Source organism: Danio rerio, chromosome 1 (assembly GCF_052040795.2).
Source record: "Danio rerio strain M-AB ecotype USA chromosome 1, GRCz13ab, whole genome shotgun sequence".
Lineage (NCBI taxonomy): Eukaryota > Metazoa > Chordata > Actinopteri > Cypriniformes > Danionidae > Danio > Danio rerio.
Window position 1 is genome coordinate 23,563,661 of NC_141021.1, and position 26,340 is coordinate 23,590,000.

Sequence of the window (26,340 nt, forward strand, 5' to 3'; positions counted from 1 at the left end):
CCCACGTTTAAAAATTCTGAGCTCCTAGCAGCAGGTGCGTCCCACTGGACATAAACCAAATAAGAAACACCAGACAGAAGTAGCTAAGAGCTCTTTTCTTCTCGTATGAGTAGACATTAATGTTTGATGCAAATAGACCTGATTACCTCTCCAGTGGGCCAACTGCACTGCAGTCATTCTACAACTCAAACCTATTGTTTATTCAGAGTGTTTTCTTAGAATGTTTTCAGCAGCAGTTTTTTAAAGATGGATTTTTTGTGGATGGAATCAGTTTTATAAGTAAACATTACATCATCCCTTATAGTTTGTATTGTTCTGAATGTTTTATGAAAAAGTCTGTATAGTGTGCTACACGTCAAGTGAAATGTAAAATTTTTATTTTTATTTTATTTTTTGTCACAATTTGCAGTCTAAAGTTGTTGATTACTTGCTGATGACTAGTTGCAGAAAGCCTGTGTGATTTAAAGGGCATCTATGGTGAAAAATCTTTGGACAGACATGTGTAGGTATAGTGTATAGACTGTCATATTGGGGTGATATAAACACACCCAGTCATTTTTTTCAATTTACCAACATAAAAACGGTGGACCATTGGGATCGGTTTTGAGCCAACCGCAAGTTGACGTAGAAGTGCGTTCACACTGCAGCATGCAGTGAATGCAACGTATTGAGATTCGGGCCATTAAAAACAGCTGATCCACTGAGTCTTTCAGCACTCTCTCCGAAAACACTGGATTGATCTCGGCTGGTGGATCAACATTCACCAAATGATCGCTCTCATCTGCGCCATTATTTGTAACTTTAGGTAGATTCGCAAACGTGTACTTTTCATTGCGTCTTTCTTAAACTTTAGCTGTTTGCATTTCCCGCGGCCACAGAAGCTCCCTCTCATCTCAACTATGTGCGGCTGTAAAGCTTGAGTGAGTTGCCTCACATGCGCGCCCCTCCATTGGAAATAACAAACTTGCCTTAGTCATAGCCTCAGTCAAAGTTAATGCAGTGTGCGTGGTTATTAGTATCGGTGTACAAGATCGGAACTTTAAACTAGCACACAGTTGGCATAACTTTGTTTAGTTGCCGCCGTTTTGTTCCTTGCAGAAACACGGTGTTAAGAAGCCTTTATAATTAATTAATTGTGACAAATTAAAGCATGGTTAATAGTGAAACCAGTTAATCATTACATCCCAATACAGAAGACGCATGCATTGTTGCAGCTGTAAAACTATAAAAAGACACAAATGATTCTGTAACTACCATTCTGACACATTCTGGCACACTAGGAATATTGATTCCTCAAGAGTAGTCTCTGCTTGGTCTGTGTCTGAGTACATCTACGGCTGAATGCTGGTCCTCTCACTCATGTTGCTTTTCTCTTTGTCTGCCTGTCTGATGCCATACACAAAGCGGGAGAGCTCTTGGCTCTGCCCCCTTGTTAAGTTGGGCGGGAAGTTGAAACTAATTTTAATTTGAAGCAGCACACCTCTAAAACACTGACCTGTGTATACACCCACAAAATGACACTTTTTAACACATTATAATAAAAAAAATCTGAATTGTGCATTACTGGCATGTTGCTATTTTGAGGAACTCATTGACCAACTAAAAGCTGGTCTAAAGTCCAGCACAGAGCGTGTTAGTTATTTGCCTATGTGGGTCCAAGCTTACACATTGCTTAATACACACAGGATGTACAGCAATACACAAATATCTTTACTTTTGAAAAAAAAAAATTAAGAATAAAATGCTACAAAATGTAAATATAAAATTCCCTGCCTCCATGCCTTTATGTCTGGGGGGCCTTTTTCAGTTTATTCATGACAAAATTTGCATTTGTATACTATTAACAGTATTATTTATTATATGTAGGCTAATGGATGTCTTCAGGAGAGTGCGTACAACACTGTTCCCTTATACACGAACGTAAAGGAGTAGAATAAAAGTAAAGTAAAGAGAAAGTAAAGAGGCCGATTGGAGGAGGCTCATTCTTTATCCTCATGCTGCAGATAGTCGGTTTAACTGTTTTTAACTGCACAAAAGTAAAGCATTCAGTTTTACCACTTACAAAGTCCACCATGTAAATAGCAAATCCCTTAGCGACGCAACTGACCTTTAAAAAAGGAGATGAGACTCAGACTGGTTTAACGCACGTTATTCTTAAAACAAACTCATAACTCATTAAGAGAATAGGCACAACCCTATTAGACTATGCGCTGGGGCATTGTTAAAATAGAGCCCTCTATGTCTGAGTCATCTGTAAGGGGTCTGAGTTGCTGTAAAAGGTTATTCTCATATTTGTGTGCTCAAGTTTATTATTAAAAATGTAAATGCAATGCACACTCTTTGTCCATATGTGCCTATAATGCAGTTAGTTGAAAACATCTCAACCTTTCAGAATGTTGCAAGCACACCACACGTTACAAGAACCAACCAATCAGCTTCACCTTTATTTCCTTTTTTTGGAGGAGCATTTAAGGGGCTGTTGACATTGCATTGTGAAATATGCCACTTTCTCCATTTAATGTGCTCAGGAGATAGCACTCTCATGCCTCACACTCTTGCATACTCCAAGGAACCACCACTCACAAAACCTTGGAGTAGCTTGGATACAAGTTTTATATATGGAGTTTTAATTAATTAGTCTACTATTATAACTGAAATGTGTATTATACATAGAAAGGATAAAGCTGATTGGTTGGGTAATGTCATATGACATGCTGTTTATTTGCAGCGTTCTGAAAATTGTGAAGATTATTTCAATTTAGCTGTGCATCGTGGCCACATTGCACTTTATTTGCACAAGATTGTCTTGTACTTACATTTTAAATAACAAACTTCAGCAAGCCAGACACAATAAATTAAGAGGTTTCTCTGTGCCTGCTGAAAATTAAGTGAAAAAAAATCATACTCCTAAAATCATAGTATACATTTGTTACTGCTGTGTAAATGCATTCATGCCACACCTGAGCAGTGTTAAACAATCTGTGTAAAGACACGTACTATAAATGCTCCTTCAGAAGCACTTCTGTTCCTCGTTTCCAGTGTAAAATGACATACTGTATTACGGCAGGGCTGTTATAACAGAATCATGCTTGATTCTGATTGAACTGACTGATTAAAACACAAAAGGTGTGCAATTACTGTCAGGAAAACACACAGCTCAAGAAATTTCAGACACGTCTTGACCACATTACAGTTCCATATTACTACGCTGAATGATTCAGTTCACAGCCTACAACTCTCAAAAATCAAATCAAATCAAAAGGCTTTGGATTTGACGAGTTAGGGCATCTTTAAACAGCAAAGGAAAATGGCATTACACCTCAAAATGATTCATTAACACAGACTGTTTAATGAGGCATAGCGTCTTTACTCTGAATTCTGAGCAGACATAGACATGTGCAGTTGAAGTCAGAATTATTAGCCCCCTGTTTTTTTTCCCAATTTCTGTTTAACGAAGATAAAAAAAACTTCAGCACATTTCTAAAGAAAATGGTTTTAATAAGTCATTTCTAATAACTGATTTATTTTATCTTTGCCATGATGTCAGTAAATAATATTTTACTAGATGTTTTTCAAGACATTTCTATATAGATTAAAGTGACATTTAAAGGCTTAATTAGGTTAACTAGGCAGGTTAGGGTAATTAGGCAAGTTATTGTATAACGATGGTTTGTTCAGTAGACTGTTGAAAATAAATATAGGTTAAAGGGTCTAATAATTTTGTCCTAAAATGGTTAATAAAAAATTAAAAACTGCTTTTATTCTAGCTAAAATAAAACAAACAAGACTTTCTCCAGAAGAAGAAAAAAAACATTATCAGACGTACTGGGAAAATGTCCTTGCTCTGTTAATCATCATTTGAGAAATATTTAAAAAAGAAAATCAAAGGGGGGCTAATAATTCTGACTTCAACTGTATATAGGGCTGTGTAAAGATGACTTAAGAAACTACTGTAGTACTACACACAGGAGATGTCTCACACACTTGACAAATGTCTTAAATTACAGTATTTGTCTTTAGGTGGGATAACTGGGAATAACTGACTCTGGTTCATTGGATTATTAGAAATATAATGCACACCTGAGGTACAACAGAAACTGCTTTGCATTGTGCCTCTAAATGTCCACTAGTGTGGAGTTGATATTGACAACGCGTCTCTCAAAATGTGTTTTTAAAGTTTAATGTCTGCACTAGACAGCTTCTATAAAACATCATGCACAAAATGACAAGGTGGCAGTCAAGATGTCAGTCTAACTCATGTTTACATAGAAAAAAACAATTTAAATGCATGCAGTGCAGAGCAAAACGGTGTTATTTGGTAGCCTGTAAAGCAGCCTGACCTAGAAACTGAAGAAATGTTTTTTGACATACTGTTATATATATATATATATTTTTTTTTTTTTTTGGGGGGGGGGGGGGGGGGGGGGGTGTTGGATTAACCTTAATTCCAGATTAAATTAACATATATCTAATAGCTCCTTAACTAATAATGAAATAAATACAACAGGGCTATATTTAAACCATCACTTGAAGTCCAAAACTAATAATAATTTGTTAATAAAGATATTTAAAATGTCAACAATATTTATTTGTTTTAGTTTAAAATCAAAAGGTTCTTCATTCTTCTGAATATCTTGTTTTGTGTGTTTAACAGAGGAAACAAGCTCAAATAGAACCACTTGAGTAATCTTTGAGATATGATTTTGAGTGAACAGCAATAACTTTGTTCCGAGGTCACAGTCCACCAAGCATCTTTTTTTAATCTTCATATTAAACAGTCTGTTTCATTTAAAGAGTTTCAGCTCACCCATCTTGGCATCTTTCCCCCTTGTGGATCATGATGATGAAACTGTAGAACAAGAACGGTGACAACAACCGACAAGCCCACGATCATCATGGTGCTGGCAAAGTACTGAGCTGCAGAGCCAAAGAAGACACAACACTTAAACCCAGCAAGCCATCGAAAACATCCACAGCCAAGAAGTTTTTCATGAGATTCAATATTCAGATTCTTGGACATATTCTCTGAAAACTGAGCAATCTGGACGCTGCACTCTACTCACCTATGAGAGGAACAGAATCAGAGGTTGCTGGCATGATCTCAGCCACCAGCAACATGAAGACCGTCAATGATAGAAGAACAGTGATACCTGACGAATGGAAAAGGTAGGAGTAAATCAAATTAATGACATTCCTTCATGTCTAATTACTGTACATATACCAGGATTGCAGCCAGCCTGGTAAAAGGGTTGGTTCTTTTTTTTTTCAAAAAGTGAACCATTTCGCAGTTATTCACCTTATTTTCTTTTTTTATGCTTAAAATTAGCTTAAAATTCTGCATTAATAGTGACATTTTAAGTACAATTTTATTTTATGTTTTGCTGATTATCTTGTCGAATGGCTGTCATCACTTTTTGATGTACCAAAAAGATTGCCTAAATATTTTGAATAAAGAAAAAAAAATTACTTTACTTAAAAATACAAATTCATCATCATATACAGTTGAAGTCAGTATTATTAGACCCTCTGTTTATTTTTTCCCGAATTTCTGCATAACAGAGAGAAGATTTTTTCATCACATTTCTAAACATAATAGTTTTAATAACTCATTTCTAATGACTTTTTTTTTTATCTTTGCCATAATGGCAGTAAATAATATTGTACTAGATATTTTTCAAGACACTTCTATACAGCTTAAAGTAACATTTAAAGGCTTAACTAGGTTAATTAGGGTAACTAGGCTGGTTAGGGTAATTATTAGTTATTGTATAATAATGGTTTTGTTCTGTAGGCTATCGAAAAAAATGCTTAAAGGGGCTAATAATTTTGACCTTAAAATGGTTTTTAAAAATGTAAAACTTCTTTTATTCAAGCCGAAATTAAACAAATAAGACTTTCTCCAGAAGAAAAATATTATCAGACATACTGTGAACATTTCCTTGCTCCATCTAACATAATTTGTGGGCTAATAATTCTAACTTCAATTGTATCATTAGAACATGAATATGAATGAGGAATCTGATAAAGTTACAAACAAATTGGCCGGCACCTCAGTCACTTTCTTCAGTCAGAATCTGGCTTTTTGAATAATAAAAAATGAAAAAAATGTATGTTGTATGATTTTTGCACAGCTGGATGTTGGACTCTTGAAAAATAATTGTTTGCATTGGCCAAAGCTGATTAGCTGAAGTCACGAACGACAGGCAACAGAGGATTGCGCTTGGACGCGAAGACCTCTTTAATGGGTTATTTTCACTTCATGATGGCATAATATTGGCTCATTTATGAGACAGATTCTGGACCTTTTTTAGTGGCAGGTGAGATTGTCCACCACCCAAACCCCATCTTGCTATGGGCCTCAATATTTTTTCAGACTACCAGCAGTTCAAAGTTGAAAGTTTAATTTCTTTTCCTGAGGACATAACATATGTAAACTTCAATATCTCCCAGCTTATGCAAACTATGAAATTACCTCCATTTGTTGTCTAAAGAGGACATTTTGCGCTTTTATATGATACCATAGTTTATAGTGATGGGGCTGTGTGAACATTCTGTTCCTTCTCAAACAAAATGGAAAGTTTGGAAATTTTTTTTGTCATCATGGTTCAGCTTTACACGTACAACATCCTGATGTCTACTGTAGCAGACACATTTTTTTAAACAGTTTTTTTTTTCTAACACTTAAGGCCAACTCACAAATGTCAACAAACAACAACAATTTGGTCATTGTATTTCGAATGTTGTATGTAGATAATCACAGATAATCATACACAACAATTAACTAATCAATCAAATGATCCTTTTTAAAGAGGCAAAAAAGACATTTAAAACCTTTCTTGTCCTGGGTCAGATTAAGTCTGATTAAGATTGAGTTTGCTTCTATAATCATATCACACTGCTCAGACGTTGCACAATCCAACAAATGCTGACTGAATATCTTCTAACAGACTTGTTTGTTGCTGTTTGTCTATATGGTGTGAATTGGCCTTTACTTGAAAGGGTGTCCACATGACTGTCATGATACTTTATAATTGTGGCATGACACATCATGAATATAAATGAGAATGAGACTGTTATTCATGCTTATGACAACTGTTATTAAGAGTTATTTGCTCAGTTATGTCATTTTATTAGCAAAGTTACATTGTTTAATATGTTTTGAGACTACTTGACATATCCATCACAATTTGTCTTTGTAAGCAAGACAACAAAACCTGTCAAATCTCTTTGTTATGACGACTTGACATTATCAAGATCACATAAGTTGTCATAAATCTGACATAAACATGACTTTCATGAGCCCATGAATTTTTATAACAAGGAGATTATTTTTATTTTGGCAAAAGTATTGACACTTTTAATAAGAAATGTTAATGTCAAGTTGTCATAACAAAGACAACTGAAACAACATTACCTTGCATTTAAAACTACATAACTGAGCGACTGACACTTAATGGCAGTTGTCAGAATCACGCATACAGTCTCATTTATATTCATGACATGTGTCATATCATGATTATAAAGGTGTCATGACACTCTTATGAACACTCTTTCAAGTAAAGGCCAATTCACACCGCACAGATGAACACCAACGAAGTCTCTGTTGGAGTTTGTTGGATCAGTGTGTTACCCCTGTTGGCATCTGCTGTCTTTGATAAGAGTTTGTTTTCAACTGACTGAACATGTTCAACCAGAGTTTGTTGGATCGTGGAACATCTGAGCAGAGTGATTTGTTTATTTTCTAATGGTAACAAACTCCGACATCAAGTAAACACCCCTACAGGTAAAGTATTACCTTTGTGTTTTTCAAAAAAATGTTCATTGTAAGCTCATTGTGTTCCAAAGAGTTAAAATAAAAGTTTCAAGTAATAAAATATGAATTTCCCCAATTCTCCCAAAAAGAGAAAGCTGTACTTTACTGTATGTGATGTTGATCTTACCTAATGAAATTTTCTCTCCAGAATCGGCTGGCAGCAGGAAGACGAGCAGCGCCAGGCCAGAGATGAGCACACAGGGAATGAGCAGGTTCAGACCATAGTACAATGTTCGCCTGCGCATTGTTACTGTAAATGTCACGTCAGGGTAGGGCTCCTTACAGCACTCATAATACAGCTCATTACGCTTCCCAGGGACCCCTGACGCAAGACAAAACAACACATTTGGGTTATGTCATAAAACAGCAGGCCTTTTCCACAAATACACTAGACTCTGGTGTCCTATTACTTTTTATGTAGCAACCTAGTGTTTGTGTTGTTAGAAATATTAGATATTGTTTAACACAGAATGCATCAATTTGAAAATTGGCTTGTTTTAAGCACACTTTGCTTACTGCATATTTCTGTCACAAATCAGTATCAGTTAGTTTTAAATTAGTTAGGTTTTTTTTTGAAAGCATTACTTAAGTAAAATGTGATTCTGTAAAGACCAGGCAGCAACAAACACTTTTTCAGGTTTTCTCAGAAGAGTGTGTTGTTTTTGTTGGCATCTGTTGGATTTATTTGTTTATTAATTATTTTGCCCTCTGAACATGCTGAATCTACACTTTTCAGGTTGTAGAATAAGAAAAGTTTTAAAAGTATTCTAGTGATTGTCCTCGTTTGTTGCCATCTGTCGGTGTGGTGTAAATTGCTCTTATAGGTCATAATAGCGACAAACCTTATCATATTGATAAAAAACATCTCATAAAAATGCTAAACATTCTCATAATAATGACTAAACATGTATTAGTGGTTATTTAGTGGCAATATCTTTCACTCTAATGCAGAGTCATTATTGTGACAAAATGTCTCATAAAATGTGAAGCTTTATTGTCTTTATTTAAAAGTGTTTATTACAGTCTTTATTCACAGACTATTTTAAAGTGTCAGTCATTATTTTGAGTTATTACAATGAGAATGTGTATCATTATAGAACAGCTTCACCTGAAAAGAAATATCATTGCAAGATACAATTAAACAGTGTTTTTCCTACTTTTAGAATGTTTTATATTATTATTATTACTACTATTATATGATATAATATGATCATTTTTCTTTATGATATGCCAAACAGTATTTTGGAATGTTCAGGGATTTTAACTTTGACCCACATTAAAAACAACTAGCTGCATTAGTAAGTGATTTAATGACATAAAGAACTGATGAGGCCTTTATATGTCACCTTTTGTGTGTGTGTCTTAACAATTATCATTTATTCATTCATTAATTTTCTTTTCCCTTTATTCAACATCACAGCGGAATAAAACGCTAACTTATTGAACATATGTTTTATACAGCAGATGCCCTTCTAGCCACCCCTGCTCTAGGTGCTCCGGTTTCCCCCACAGTCCAAAGACATGCGCTATAGGTGAATTAAATAAACTAAATTGGTCAGTGTATGTGTGTGAATGTAAGTGTTTAGGGGTGTTTCCCAGGGGAATGAAAACGTGTATAAGTGATTCCCAGTGCTGTGTTGTAACTGGAAGAGCATCTGATGGATAAAACATATGCCAGAGTAATTAGTGGATCATTCTGCTGTGGCGACAACTGACAATTCAGGGAATAAGCCAAAAGATAGTTGTCAAATAGGCAGTAATCTTTATTAGTAAATCACCATTTTTGAATTAATTATTTTAATATTTATGTATTTTGAATGTAGTCTAAAGTGCCACAAACCAGACATGTGCTATAGGTGAATGTTATAGCATGAATGTTTCCCAGTACTGGGTTGCAGCTGGAAGGCCATCTGCTGTGTAAAAAGTTGGTGGTTCATTCCGCTGTGGCGGCCCCTGATGAATATAGGGACTAAGCCAAATGAATGAATGAATGATTTTACACACAAAAAATAACAAAACGTAAGAATTTTAGAGTGAACATTTTTGAGACCAAAACTTAACAGGTGACTATCATTCTTTTAAACACAGAAGAACAATATTTAATTTGATTTCAAAAGCATATTATGATATATTATATTATCATTATTAAATGAGTCAGCAGAGTGGTTCAAGGAAAATCTAAGTGAGGACTTCAAAGTGACCCATTCACAACACAGCTGAGATGAAAATAGAGGCTGTCGGCCAAGAAGAGCTTATTTGTGACAGGACCAAATCACAGACAGGGTTTTTGTGACCTGTACAGTGCATAACCTCTAAAAATAGTTTTTGCTGTTATTAAACCTAAAGTAAACACAAGAATCAGCCATTATTTACTCTGCTTCTTGTCCTTCCTTTGTGCGTGTGCACAAAACAAATATTTGTTTTCCATTCCCTTTTTTTTCCAAAGTAATCCACTTAATCCTAAAACCCTGTCCAAAGTATGAATGCAATTCAATATTTCAACAAAAGCCCAAGCTAAGTGTTTTGATATGAAACACAGTAATGTCAGCTATGATGTAAAAAATGCAATCCACACTTTAAAATGCATGAACATTACATCATTTCTGCTGGTTGCATTAGTAAAAGGAAACAATAACATGACATGTTGCAAATGTGACAGTGTTGATCTGTCAGGGTCAGGCAGCCCTCCTCTCCGATTGATTAAAAATTAAATCAAAATTGTAATTAATCAAACTGGGCAGGCGGAGAAAAAGCTTTCATCAGGATTTCACGCTGGTCAGAATTGTCATGGCACTCAGAGACAATCACATCAAAGGAAATTACTGGTTTGAGACATTTAACTGATTACAAAAGACCGACTGGGTTTTGTGCTGTATATGTGTGTGAGAGTGTGTGTTTGAGGTGGGAGGAAACTCATGATACAATCATGCAAATTTGTCAGAGGAATGGACAAACATGAAAAACAATATAATAGAGCACAGAAAAGTACAGAACAATTTATGTTACATATCAGAAATTGGTGGTCAAAATCCACCTCATATGCGTGTAATAAATGTCACTTTTTTTACACAAAATACTTCAAACAAAACATTTTTTTACTATAATTACAATACAATTTTAACAACAATGAGTTATTACACTTTTATATTTAGACATGTGCTAAAAAAGTCTCCTCTCCATTAAAAAGAAATTGGGTGGGGAAAAAAAAACAAGCGGTCTTATGATTCAGGGGGAATAATAATTCTGACTTTAACTGTATGTTCTGTGGAGAGAGAAGATCCTTACAGAAGGACAACCATCTGTGCAGCAATTCACAAATCAGGCCTGTATGGTAAAGTGACCAGACGGAAGCCACTCACCACCTGTAATTTGCCAAAAGGCATCTAAAGGACTTTCAGACCATAAGAAACAAAAATCTCTGGTCTGATGAGACTAAAATTGAACTCTTTGGAGTGAATGCCAGGTGTTATCTTTGAAGAAAACCAGGCATCCCTCATCACCAGGCTAAAACTATCCATACAGTGAAGCATGGTGGTAGAAGCATCATGCTGTGGAGATGTTTTTCAGCAGCAGGAACTGGAAGACTAGTCAGGATAGAGGGAAAGATGAATGCAGCAATGTAGAGAGATCCTAAATGAAAACTTGCTTCAGAGTGCTCTTGACCTCAGACAGGGGCGACGCTTCATCTTCCAGCAAGACAATGACCCAAAGAACACCGCCAAAATATCAATGGAGTGGCTTCACAATAACATCTTGTGAATGTGACCCAACCAGAGTTCAGACCTAAATCCTATTGAACATCTCTGGAGGGATCTGAAAATGGCTGTAAATCGTCACTTGCCATCCAACCTGATAGAGCTTGAGGTACTACAAAGAGGAATGGGCAAAAATTCCCAAAAACTGGTGTGCCAAGCTTGCGTCATCATATTCAAAAATACTTGAGGCTGTAATTGCTGTCAAAGGTTCATCAACAAAGAATTAATCCAAGGCTGTTAATACTTATGCACAATTTTTTTTTTTAGGTTCTTAACTTTTATTTGCAACAATTTAAAAAAAAAACTTTTTTTCACATTGTCATTATGGGCTATTGTGGGTAGAATTTTGAGGAAATCAATTAATTTAGTCCATTCTGGAATAAGGCTGTGACACACACACACAAAAAAAGCTGAAAAGTAAAGAGCTGTAAATACTTTCCAGATGCACTGTGTGTGTGTGTGTGTGTGTGTGTGTGTTTATGTGTGTGTGTATATATATATATATATATATATATATATATATATATATATATATATATATATTACAATTTTTAATAACTGCTTTTGTATTATATGTAGTTTCAATTGAAATCGTTCTTCAGTCATTATTGCTTTTATTACTATTACCATTAATAAAAATATTATTAATAATAATATTAGTTAATATTAGAGTGAGTTCTGAATCATGTGACTGAAGCCTGTAGTAATGAAGCTGAAAATTCATTATTAAAATCAATGGAATAAATTATTAAAATATGGCGAAGCGGTGCACAGTAGGTAGTGGTAGGGAGGGCATCCGCTGCGTAAAAATGAGCTAGATAAGTTGGCGGTTTATTATATATATATATATATATATATATATATATATATATATATATATATATATATATATATATATATATATATATATATATATTTCTTCTTTATTATTAATAATGAATAAACATGGAAGCTCAAGTTTAGAAATTAACAATTTACAAACATGGAAACTTAAACCTCATGACACATTGTATTTTTTTATTTATTTAATATGTAAATCCCTTATGCATTTGTGTATCAACAACAAATCCCAATGACACAACTGCAAGTACTTTTCATCACTAGTTTTCATAGCTCAGTTTGAAGTCAAATGACTTAGTAGTCAGAGTCAGACGTTTTTAAAAGTTCAAAGGAAGGCAAAAAAAAAAATGCACTGCTCCTCTCATATCTATTACTAAAGCAGCCGAAAACACCTTTTCAACAAGCATTCGTTAAATTTGAATAAAAAGAATGTAAAAATTGTTATTTAACTCATATAAGCAATGTTAACAATCATTCTTAATTAAAGTGGTCAATAAATATATTAATAATATAAATTCTAAAATATATATAAACTATGAATTAAATGATTCATTGGATTTAATACATTTTTGTATTAAAACAATTTATGTGAGCTGAATTTAAACAAACAAATTTACTTGAACACTAAATTGAATTTGTTTGATTAAATTCAGCCCATACATTAAAAAAAGGGTTAAAAGCTGTCATAAGTTGTACTTGGCGACCCGGTGGCGCAGTGGGTAGCACGTTCGCCACAGAGCAAGAAAGACCCTGGTTTGAGCCTCGGCTGGGTCAGTTGGCATTTCTGTGTGGAGTTAGCATGTTCTCCTCGTGTTTGCGTGGGTTTCCTCCGGGTGCTCCGGTTTCCCCCATAAGTCCATAAATTGTCCGTAGTGTATGTGTGTGAATGAGTGTGTATGTATGTTTCCCAGTGATGGGTTGCAGCTGGAAGGGCATCCGCTGCGTAAAGCAAGTGCTGAATAAAATGGCAGTTCATTCCGCTGTGGTGACCCTGGATTAATAAAGGGACTAAGCCGAAAATAAAATGAATGAATGAATGAATAAACTGTACTTGTTTTATTTATTTATTTATTTTTTTTGTGTTTGTCTGTATTCAACCCAACTCAAAATAATACAGGAAAATGTACCTTTTTTTGAGTTCATGTTTACATTTTCTGCAACTGCGTGACCAGTCATATTCAGCAGCGTGTGAAATGTATGTGTGTGTGTAATGTGTCGCTCCCTGCGGTGTTAAAGATGCCCATTCACAGACTGCCCATGTCACTGCACAACCTTGGCACGCAACTGGGCATTGGTGCCAGCCAGAATCAAAGCCAAAGCACTGCCAACCACCATCAGGACCCCATCTGTCGAACAGACCCGGGGTCACATTGGCATTGAAAGCGTAAAAATGCTAGACTGAGACAGAAACAGGGACATTAAACCGCCATACACGATCAGATTATGAGATTATAAAGCTGCGCAACACAAGCATTCATTTCTAATATTAATATTTCTAATAATAGTGCAATGTGTCCTGTGGTGTTTGTTGGATGATTATAGTTTTGCTCAATGTTATTTAATCCTGTCATAAAATAAAACCACACAGAAAAGTGAATGACTTTGTTGTCATTGTCAGGATGTTGAAATTCATTCTGCGCTGTCTTAATCCATGCGAATAGCAAGAAATGCTCTCACGAGAGTGTCAAGACATTCTTCAAGTTTTTTTTATTCTCCACCTGTGCGTATGGACATTAAAGAAGAGTGTCTTTCAAAGACCTTCTGAACCGCATGTTAAGTTTATGTTCCCTAAAGTCCAGCAGGAATGAAGAAATGATCCACTTAGCATTCAGATGAGCCAACATCACTTTTACACACTTTCCCATCAAACAGTTGTAGCAAGGAAATGATCAATAGATCAATAGAGTGCCTCCAGGCAAAGAAAACCATTCAAACACACATGGCCTACACCGAGCACACAATAACACATTAAACACTTGAAAGTATAAAAGTGTGAAAGATTTATACCATTAAGAATTGAATGTGTGTGTCACAAGTTAGAAGGGATGTGTTTGTACTCTGTGCTTTCATAAGAGTGGATTTGGCTCCTCATAAAATTATTTCTTTTAGTTAAAACTCAGTCCTTAATGCATCAGTTTCATAGGACAAAAGTTGATCGTTTCAAACTGTTTGGAAAAACAGCTAAGAGCTTTGTTTATATACAGTTTAAGTTATTGTCTTTATTTTAACCCGGGCTCATTCTGATTACGTACCCCTATATACATTTATAGTGAGAGCAAAATACATCCCAGGTGCGGCATTTTTTTATTTTATTTTTTTGCAGTTTTTGTTTTCGCGAATTCGTCAAAGGTTGCTGTGTATGCTTTTTCAGATCTCAAATTTCTCTCGCGAGTGCCAATCATGCCTGCTGTTCTCATGTAAATCCACAAAAGGGTGCTGTCGAATGTCAGACTGACCAACCGACCCATCCCCCACCCTCCCCTTTCCCAAAACCCAACCAATAATGTTTTAAAAAGCACCGATTGACCCGTCCCCCCTTTTCCCTACACCCAACCGACAGTGTTTTTAAAAGCTATCCAGAAAAAGAAAAGCCCATATGGCAGCCTGATATTTCGATTTTCGGTTTTCAGATTTTACCACATTCTCACCCTGTTATTTACTTGTTTATTATATTTTTTGTAGCCTTTATTGCCTTTTGATTTTGTTTTACCTGCTTTTTGGGAACTGTTCTTTAAAAGGACTTTGGTTCTGTGTCTCAAGTCTGCCAATGTACGTGTCGAGCTAACGAACAAACTAGTAACAGCGGTAAAGTCGTCCACACGGAGGTAAGTGGTCAGCTGGTAAACATGAAAAGGAACGACATCCTACCACCCCATTGCGCTTGTTTTAATGAGGAAATGCAGCCATACGCAGCTCTGGCTACATTGTTCGCGATCTCCAGAAATGTATATAGGGTTGTGTTTTCAGAATAAGTCTGTTTTGCTTTATTTAAAGTAAAAATATACTCAAAGAAAACATGATATTAAAATTGAAAATGTTTATTCTGCCAGCGCACATTGCTAGTCTTAGTTAAATTCTATGAGATTGGTTTACTTATTATTCGGGGGCAAAATTGATGCAGCTCCATACTCCACAGAATAGATGAATTAATAAAAACATTTTAAACACACTAGATTATTGACATAATTATGTAAATCTTGTTCTTATTTGTTTAACTTATGTTTAACTAATGAATATCAATAACATAATGATTATTAGTTAAATTATGAAAAAGTGTGATTCAAATGAATAGAAATTTTATATGCAATCAGAATACATTAATCTTATTTATTTTTGGAGTGTGAGAAAACATAATAATTTTTAAAACTTATAGGCAGTAAATCCTCACAATACAACCAAATACTAAAACGAGCTGCAAATACAGAAGGGCTCTGCAATACCCCATAATACAAGGATTTGCAGCACATTTCTGTACCTGGTCAGAATCACATTCAAGCATTATTGACTTTTTCACTATTGTATACATTTCCAGGCGTTCTTACCCACTAAATCCCACTCTCCATTGGGGATGTATGTAGAGATGTCCACTGCCTGCATCTGGAGGTCCAGCAGCCAGCCGTTATGAGTCCACGAGCCAAATTTCAGGTCACATTTCTGGATATCAAATGGGAACCAGCGCACATCTATGTAACACGTGCTCTTCAGAATACCTGCAAGCATACACATGTATATATACACACACAAAACTCAACAGGTACAATAAAGAAAACCACAATAGTTGAATATTGAAATCATTTTCATTTTAAACTCTATTGTTTAACCTGCAAAAATAGCATCTGATATTTACTAATTACAATTCTGTAAATTAAATAAGTAAATACAATTAGCTAATAATTACTTTCATGTTTGGAGATAAACAATAAGTGACTTTAAAAATAGTTTAAGGTGCTGTTTGTTTGCAATAATAATAATAATAATAATAATAATAATAATAATAATAATAGAAAATGGGTATTGATTGAGAATGAATTATCTCAGTAATCAATTTGATTGATCTTGTTAATATCACAATGACAAGTGGTTGATTAACATCAACAAACATTAATAATTGCTGCCCCTTTCACACATACAGACCTTTCCGGAAAATTACTGGCAATTTTCCGGAAAGGTTGTATGTGTGAACAGGCCCTTTTTGAAAATACCGGTAAATTCGTTCTGGCTATTTTCCGGAAAGAGAAGTTGTAAAATTACCGGTAATTTGCCGGAATGCTGCGCTGTGTGAATGCAGAAGGAAGATTGCCGTAATAAGCGCGTCCACGTCTAGAACGGGCTGACGTGAGACGTCTGCTTTAGCCAATCAGAACAGTCAGACGCATTCACGTGCGCGCGGTTTATGAGAATAAAAGCCTTTGAATGTTTTTTCCAGACACCTTTAGCTGCTAGATGTTAGTCAGATAATGTTTCTATGTTCCTTCTTAATGCTAACTGTGTAAATAATTATCGATAAAATGTTCATGATAATCCGTTGTTTGTTTACCTTCAAGCTTTGAGTGTGCCCCTGAGCGCCCATAGCGCCAGCACACACACATATCATGAACATCTCGACATGCAAAAGTGTTTTTCTATGTTTTCATTAGAGTTGTACTCAATACTGATCCATCGGAAGAGTTTGTAATGTAGTCAAATGTTTACAAACACAAGCGCAGCTGTTTAGAGGTCATTTCTGGTTAATGATGTCAGAATTTACCGGCATTTTGCGATGGATGTGTGAATGCTCTTTTCCGGAAAAATTCCGTAACGTCCTCGCCTGTGTGAACAGCGCTTTTTTGAATATACCGGGAAAGTAGTTCCGGAAATTTTCCGGATATTTACCGGTATCACTGTGTGAAAGGGGCTATTGATAGCTAAATACACACACACACACACACACACACGCACGCACGCTCACACACACACATATAATTGCAATTTAAACAACACAATATGTGCAAAATGAAAATACATACTTTTAGAGATGTATAGATAAGGTAGTAAATTAGAGGATTCATTGGAAAAAATTAACCAAACCATTTCCATTAATTGAGCTCAAAGAATCATGAAATGAAATAAAGTTAAACATTAAATAAATTAAACATTGTATTTTGCTTGCCAAGATGACATTTCTCATTTTTTTAATGAAGTAGTTCTAAAACAATTGATAATACAATTAAATGAAACAGACATGTAAAAATACTAAAGGACAAAACCAAAAATATTGAACTGTTAATTAAGGCTAACTAAATACAGAAAATACATTTTTGCTTAAAATATGAACTAATATCACTTGCTTTAAAATTAAACTGAATGTAGATATTTACAATTAGCACTCACAGTACCAGATCTATTACCAACGTATGCCTTTGGCTTGCACATCTTTATTTGGTGTTAAAACTAAAATCATTGTTATTTACATTGCATCATTACATTTTTCACACAACATTATTTACTAAGGTCCACAGTTGTCAGTTTGCTGGTATTTGTGTCGTTAACAATCTTGTCTTAAATCTTTAATTGTAAATCCAATCAGCTGTTGGGGAACATCATCAATCAATCAAACATCAATCAAACATCACAGATTTCAGCCTTGAATTACAGGAATCATTTAGGATTTTAAAATTTCTCTCAAACAACCAAACTGTGACCAAAATTGCACAATGTGAGCCGAGCTTAGGACCATATTTGAGTGGTTAGTAACTGTGGAAAACATATAGTTCTTACCTGGTGGGATGTACTGACAAGCACCTGATGCATTAACTAGGACATTTGTATGGAAGGTGGCATCAAACCTTTCATCAGCACTGCAGAGAGAAGCAGAACAAAGCCCAGTCAAAGTATTATCTGAACCACATCAGTGGAAAATGTTAGTGCCCTGTAATCAGCATACTTAATATAGTGCTTTCACAATGATTCATCAGTCTGACATATTGATAGCTTAGAACACTAAACCAAATTAAAGTCACATACAGTTAGTCACAATTATTAGCCCCCTTGTTTATTTTTTTCCTCAATTTTTGTTTAATGGAAAGAAAAAAAAAAATCAACAAATTTCTAAAGATAATAGTTTTAATAACTCATTTCTAATGACTGATTTATTTTATCTTTTGCCATGATGACAGGAAATAATATTTGACTAGATATTTCTTTCTATACAGCTTAAAGTAACATTTAAAGGCTTAACTAGGTTAGGTTAATTAGGCATGTTAGGATAATTAGGCACGTTATTGTATAACGATGGTTTGTTCAGTAGGCTATCGAAAAAAAAAATAGCTTAAAGGGGCTAATAGTTTTGTCCCTAAAATGGCGTTTAAAAAAATAAAAACTCCTTTTATTCTAGCCGAAATAAAACAAATAAGACTTTTTCCAGAATAAAAAATCGTATCAGACATACTTTGAAAGTGTCTTTGCTCTGTTAAACATAATTTGGAAAATATATATAAAAAAAAAAAAACTTTCTTAGAACATTAATATAATGTGTATAAAATATTCCAATGATACTTTTAAACAACTTTCTGACAAATATTTAAATAACATAAAAAATTATTATAACAAAAAATAACGTTAATGCATTGCGTAAAAAAAACTGGAAACCTAAAAAAGAACCTTCTGCAATGATGTTTTAAAACACTGAAAATTTTAAAGAAATGTTTTTAGAACACTAATATAATGTGGATGGAATGTTCTAATAATATTTTAAGAACATTAATACTAATAATTAGCATTTACTAATGCTATTAAAAAAAAAAAATATATATATATATATATATATATATATATATATATATATATATATATATATATATATATATATATATATATATATATGAGCAATATCACACAATTAGCAGTGCGATATGGCTGTATATCGGTACTGGTCTTAGTGCCCCAGCCAGTGCCGATATACAGCCATATCGCACTGCTACGAGTGTGATATTGCGTTTATACAACAGTTTGATAACTGTGGCCGAACTGTGTATATAAAAACAAAATCAAGCATGGAGAGTCTCAAAAACCTTTTTGTATGAGAAACTACTTTCTTCTGCGTTGGATTCAAATCATACGCTGACAGTTAAACAGTAGAGCAAGCATCTTTTAAACTTCAGATCTGTCGTGTCTGCTTTTTGATGGTTGTATGTGGGCGGAGTAATAAACAAAGGGTAAAGAGGCTTTACAGATGCTGATATTACTTAAATATTTCACGGCTATCAGCCAATCAGATTCGAGAACTAGACAGAACTGCTTGCTGTTATATATATATATATATATATATATATATATATATATATATATATATATATATATATATATATATATATATATATATATATATATATATACAATTATTATTATTATTATTATTATATTAATGCATTGTCATTCTTAGAACATTAGAAAATACTATTGTATAACTAAATTAGAAGATTAAGAGAACATTTTTAGATGTTTGATATAGGTAGCATGTTTGTAGTTGGCCAAACTGTCTATGTTTTTCAACCTTTCGGGTCAAAAAAATGGAGTATAATAGGCTAATATCTTAATTACTACTGCTCATACATATATTTTACCACCCATCAAATGTAGTTTTGCTAAATATTGCACCCTTTTCTTCTTATTAAGTACTCAATATATTTAACTTGCAATACAAGTATCACCAGTACAGCCACACATAAAGGTAACTGATTGGTCATTATGCAACCTAAAATACTTTAGCTCCCTGTAGAATAATATATGTGTGCCCTTGTCCTTCTGCGTCTCTCCAAGCTCCTACAAGAACAACATTCCCTTGATTACAATGTCCAATTCAATTGACATTGTGGTTACAAGGAAGCAGTCCAGCAGTTGTATTATTCAAAACCCTATTTATAATTAATCATACATACCAAAAGCACCATCAGCAGAATGACATGAAGATGCAGGTAAAATCTCAGCAGGGACAAAGGCGTTTGATAAAACCTTTACAACATTGTCATAAATCCTCAGTGACATTTAAGACTTATTAGTATGTAGGAGATACACAATATGCTTCTGAATATGCCGTAGTAATTACACATATGTCCTGACCTTTTATTTGACACATTTGTCAATTTAATTAATATCTGGGTTCGTGTGTGTGTGACTAGACACTGTACTGTGTGATCATACAAATATGATTTATATATGGATAGATATATATATATTTGAGTATGTAGAAATGCGACGCAGTGGCACAGTAGGTAGTGCAGTTGCCTCACAGCAAGAAGGTTGCTGGTTCGAGCCTTGGCTGGGTCAGTTGGCGTTTCTATGTGGAGTTTGCATGTTCTCCCTGCATTCGCGTGGGTTTCCCCCGGGTACTCCGGTTTCCCCCACAGTCCAAAGACACGCAGTACAGGTGAATTGGGTAGGCTAAATTGTCCAAAGTGTATGAGTGTGAATGAGTGTGTGAATGAATGGTTGCGGCTTGAAGGGCATCCGCTGCATAAAAATGTGCTGCGTAAAAACATGCTGGATAAGATGCCGGTTCATTCCGCTGTGGCGAATCCAGATTAAGCCGAAAAGAAAATGAATGAATGAATGAGCATGTATAAATGCACTTTGAGCACAGATACTACATGCCTGCTGAATCAGAAAATAATAAATGAATAAAAGTACTACATGTGGTATGCATGTTATATTTATATGAAAGGATAATGCACCATGACATCATACAGCCACATTATAGCCAGCATTTGTCTTATTGAAAAATATCTTCTAAATTAAATTTATTATTTTTGTTGTATTTTTAAGGCACTGAAATTGCTTTTGCATGTAACAAAATGTAACTGAAGGACTTTTTTCTGCTATTGTTCATGAGGTGAATTCAAAGGTCTCAAAACTATCTAAACTTAAACTGTGTAAACGTTCTATGTACACAAAAGGCTTATTTCTGTCAAATATTGTCCACACATTTGTCTAAATCTTCTACAGCACTTCTACAGACAGTGACCACTTCTACAGATTGCTATTCACCTCAGGTGTGGCATATCAATAAGCTGATTATCATGATTATTGCACAGGCATGACTTAGGCTGGCCACAATAAAAGACGGCTCTAAAATGTGTAGTTTTATCAGACAGCACAATGCCACAGAATGTTGTAAGTTTTGCGGGAGCATGCAGTTAATGTTCATTTATTAACCATAAGCTATTTACAAAGGTATTTGCAGTGTATCCAACCAGCCTTACAACCACAGACCACAGGTAACCACAACAACCTAGGATCTCCACCTACAGCATCATCACCTCCAACATTGTTTGAGACCAGCCTTCCGGACACCTTCACAACAATTGGTTTGCAAAGCCAAAAACAAAAAAATAAAATAAATCTGCACAAGCTGTAGAAACCCTCTCACAAGGAAGATCATTTATATAATCGTCATCCTCATCGAAGTCTTGACCTGACTGCAGTTTGTCTTTATAACCAACTTGAGAGGGCAAATGCTCACATTCAATGGTACGTGTTTGGCACTTTGAAGAGGTTTTATTGTCATGGAAGAATCCTGGTTTTGAAAAAGGGGAAATGGCAAAAAGAGTATGGGATTGTTTGGGTGGGTGGTTTGTTGATGTCAGCGTTGGGAACCGTGCAGCTCATGTTGGTTGGTGGGGTTATGGTGTGGGCAGGTTTATGTTTTGGACAAAGAACACATCTTCATGCTATCAATGACATTTCAAATTAACAAAGATACCACAACAAGATCCTGAGGCCCATTGTTGTGTCATTCATCCACCAACATCACCTCCTGTTGCAGCATTTTAAGTGGAGGAAAGAAGAATCTTGATCTACTGAGATAGCATGAATTTAACAGCTTTACAATGTATCATTACTGTGAAATTTCACACTACGAAGTGTGAATCAACAATACTGTAGATTGTTCTCATGTTACATAAAACACATTCAATCTCTCCAGATAACATGTGAATGGTGTTAGTATCTGTCCCACACACAGATGTAACCCAGACTGCATTTCTTGCAGATGTTGATTTATATATTTTAATTACTATTTTTTTAAATGTCACCCATTGAGCATGTTGCTCTGGAATCTGGATTAACATACTGTATATGACAGTGTGTTCCGATTTCTGGCAATGTCCAGTAACTTTTTTACAGCCATTAAAGAGAATTGGTCAAACAATCCCCAAGAAGACACAATACAAAACCTGATTGACTATGTGACAGAGATGAATTGCACTGTGTGAGACAAATGGAGTCTACACCAGATATTGACTGGTTTCTAGTTTCCACCCTCAACTCCAATCTCCTATCTTGGCACAGGAGAAGTGCTCACTAAGGCAGATTTAAACAAATGTATTAACAATATTTGAGAGAAATAGGCTTTTCGTGTGTATAGAAAAACTTTTGGATATTTGTGTTCGGCTCATGAAAAATGGGAGTAAAAACAAAAGTATCACATTAATATTTTTAAGTGTATTAATGTACTCACCAGCCTCTTTATTAGGTACACCTTACTACTACCTAGTTGGACACATTTTGCCTTCAGACCTAATCTTTCATGGCATAGATTTAACAAGGTACTGGAAATATTCGTCAGAGATTTTGCTTCATATTGACATGACAGCATCACGCAGTTGCTGCAGATTTGGATGCTGCACATCCAGTATGCGAATCTCCTATTCCACCACATCCCAAAAGTGCTCTCTTGGATTTAGAACTGGTGACTGTGGAGGCCATTTGAGTAAGTGAACTCATTGTCATGTTCAAGAAACCAGTGTGCTTGTGCTTTTGTGTTATTCTGCTGAAAGTAGCCATCAGAAGATTGGTAAACTGTGGTCCATAAAGGGATGGACATGATCAGCAACAATACTCAGGTAGGCTGTGATGTTGACACAATACTCAATTAGTACTAATGGGTCCAAAGTGTGCCAGGAAAATATCCCACCACCACCACCAGCCGCCTGAACCGTTGATACATGGCAGGATGGATCCATACTTTCATGTTGTTGAAACCAAATTCCGACCCTACCATCTAAATGTTGCAGCAGAAATCAAGACTCCTCATCAGACTAGGCAACGTTTTTCAAATCTTCTATTGTCCAATTTTGGTGAGCCTGTGCAAATTGTAGCCTCAGTTTCCTGTTCTTAGCTGACAGCAGTGGCAACTGGTGTGGTCTTGTGCTTCTGTAGTCCATCCACCTCAAGGTTGGAAGTGTTGTGTGTTCAGAGGTGCTCTTCTGCAAACCTCAGTTTTAACAAGTGATTGTTTGAGTTACTGTTGCCTTTCTATCAGCTGGGACCAGTCTGGCCATTCTCCTCTGACCTCTGGCATCAACAAGGCATTTGTGCCTACAGAACTGCTGCTCACTGGATATTTTCTCTTTTTCTGACCATTCTTTGTAAACACTAGAGATGGTTGTGCGTGAAAATCCCAGTAGATTAGCAGTTTCTGAAATACTCAGACCAGCCTGTCTGGCACCAACAACCATGCCATGTTCAAAGTCCCTTAAATCCCCTTTCTCTCATTCTGACTCTCGGTTTGAACTGCAACAGATCTACTTGACCATGTCAACATGCCTAAATGCATTGAGTTGCTGCCTTGTAAATTGCTGGTTAAATTTTCTGTTAACAATGAGTTGGGCAGGTGTACCTAATAAAGTGGCAATGAGTGTATATTTTCAGATAGAAAAGTTTTAATAATCTTGTGTTGTGCTTATAATTGTTACCAATGAAATTATATATATGAAAAAATATATGAAGAAAATGTGTCTGCCAGAACTTTACCATAAAAATATAGTGATTTACATACTTTAGACTATAAATGTAAGAAAAATTTGCTTGTTCTTAATTAAATGTTCACCTTTTCCATCTCCATTTCCCTCAAACTTTGAAACGACTGTTCATAAACAGTATTTTGTGTTTGAGAACAAGAGATTGATTACCTGTTACAAGCCATAACATTCTAACACCAAATGTTTTTACAGTGCACAAATTTAGCAAACGTTTTGTAACAACGTTGTACATATCTGGGTAAAAAGGACTGCTAAACCTGCTTCTTAATATCAATACCGTGAAGCCCTTTCAGTTTTAATATTGTCTGTGAATTAAAACACAAATGCCATCATATAAAATTAAATAAGATGCCAGTCACATCTTATGACTTTCCTTCCAAGCTTCACTTAAAAGTTTATTTTTCAGAGTGAGAAGATGACAAAATCACATTCACATTATTGTGAGATTTTAACTTTGTCTTTGCTCTTTGCTGTCGGACATCAAATTTGACCTTTCAGCAACACAGCCAAAGTAATAATGTCTCTAATCCTTTCCGTTTCCCGGAAAGCTGTCTTTTTTATGGTGGTTTGGCAAATTGCAGCCTGCCAAACTAAAAAGGGGTCATCTGGCTAACAGTTACGAGACAGCAAAAAAGAAAAGAAAAAAAGCAATATATAGATATATGACTATGACACCGGATAATTATTTTAACAGCAATTAACCCAAGAACAAATTGCCACTTCTCCATACAAATCATCTGTCACAATGATGCTTGCTGAACACAAAATATGCATCTCTTGGTAACTCAAAGGCTAATCATCTAACAATATCACACACAGACAGTGATTGCTGTGCTTGCATTTAACAGGAGTTTTTGGAAAATCCTTTAGATTAGTAGGTCAACGTTACAACCACGATCCAACTTAAACAGCTCATATGTTTCACAATTCCTTTTGGTGGATTACAGCAGCTTTAGGCTCACATTTGCCCCCCTTATATACATGAAAACCTTACAAGAGCAGTTTTATAGAATGAATGCTCTTTTGTATACATTAATAGCTGACGTCATGTTCAGCTGTACTGCTGATGTGGACAACAGATGGTTCTTTGTTAAGTAGAGAAAAGAAGCATCTTGCCCTACTGAGATAACATGAAGTTAACAACTTTACATTGTGCACGATGTCATTACTGTGAAATTTCACACTACCACTATACATTGTTCTCATGTTACATAAAACACATCCAATCTCTCCAGATAACATGTGAATGGTGTTAGTGTCTATCTCACGCTTTTTATGCCTCTTCAAATCATGTCAAATCAACTGCATTTACCACAGGTGAACTCTAATTAAGCTGCCGAAACATCTCAAGAATGATCAGTGGAAACAGAATGTGCCAGAGCTCAAATTAGCTTCACGGCCAAGGTTGCAAATACTTACAGTATGTACATGTGATTTTTCAGTTTTTTTTAATTATTTTTATTTTTTTTTATAAATTTGCAACAATTAAAAAAAAAAAATCATTTTCCACATTGTCGTTATGGTCTTTTATGTGTAGAATTTTGAGGAAATAAATTTTATCCATTTTGGGAAAAGGCTGTAACGTAAAAAAAAATGTGGAAAAAGTAAAGCGATTACTTTCTGGATGCACTGTATATAACCCAGACTGATTTTTTGCAGATTTATATTTATGTGATTTATATTTATTCATTCATTTTTTTCGACTCAGTCCCTTTATACATCTGGGTTCGCCACAGCGGAATGAATCGGCAACTTATCCAGTATATGTTTAACGCAGGGGATGCCGTTCCAACTGCAACCCACTAGTGATTTATTTATTTATTTATTTATTTATTTATTTATTTATTTATTTATTTATTTATTTATTTATTTATTTATTCTAACTCCATTTAAATTATGCTGTGTATCAGTTGAGCTTCTAAGCAAGTTTACTATGATAGAAAAAACATAAATCATATAGACATATATGGTAGACAAATATTAGAATGTATTTAATAACATAATCTGCTTTTCATTTATATTCACTTTGTTAGGACAGGGCTTTACAGATGCTGCGTTAAATTTGCTATTTACAGGAAGTCTAAGTGGAAAAACTGAGCATTTCACAAGCAAACAGAAAACTGTTAAACAGAGCATC

The 26,340-nt window shown here is 35.0% G+C and overlaps 1 protein-coding gene across 1 annotated transcript in view; it reads right to left on the bottom strand.

The window, feature by feature from the left end:
• The window catches only part of chrna8 (cholinergic receptor, nicotinic, alpha 8), a 130,269-nt gene that overhangs the window by 1,884 nt on the left and 102,045 nt on the right, over positions 1-26,340 (bottom strand). The window contains exons 5-9 of the mRNA XM_087237126.1: positions 18,166-18,245; positions 15,951-16,118; positions 7,941-8,135; positions 5,064-5,150; positions 4,808-4,917 (exon numbers count right to left, since the gene is read on the bottom strand). Of these exons, the coding sequence (XP_087093252.1) occupies positions 4,808-4,917; positions 5,064-5,150; positions 7,941-8,135; positions 15,951-16,118; positions 18,166-18,245 (640 nt within the window). The remainder of the gene's footprint in view (positions 1-4,807; positions 4,918-5,063; positions 5,151-7,940; positions 8,136-15,950; positions 16,119-18,165; positions 18,246-26,340) is intronic.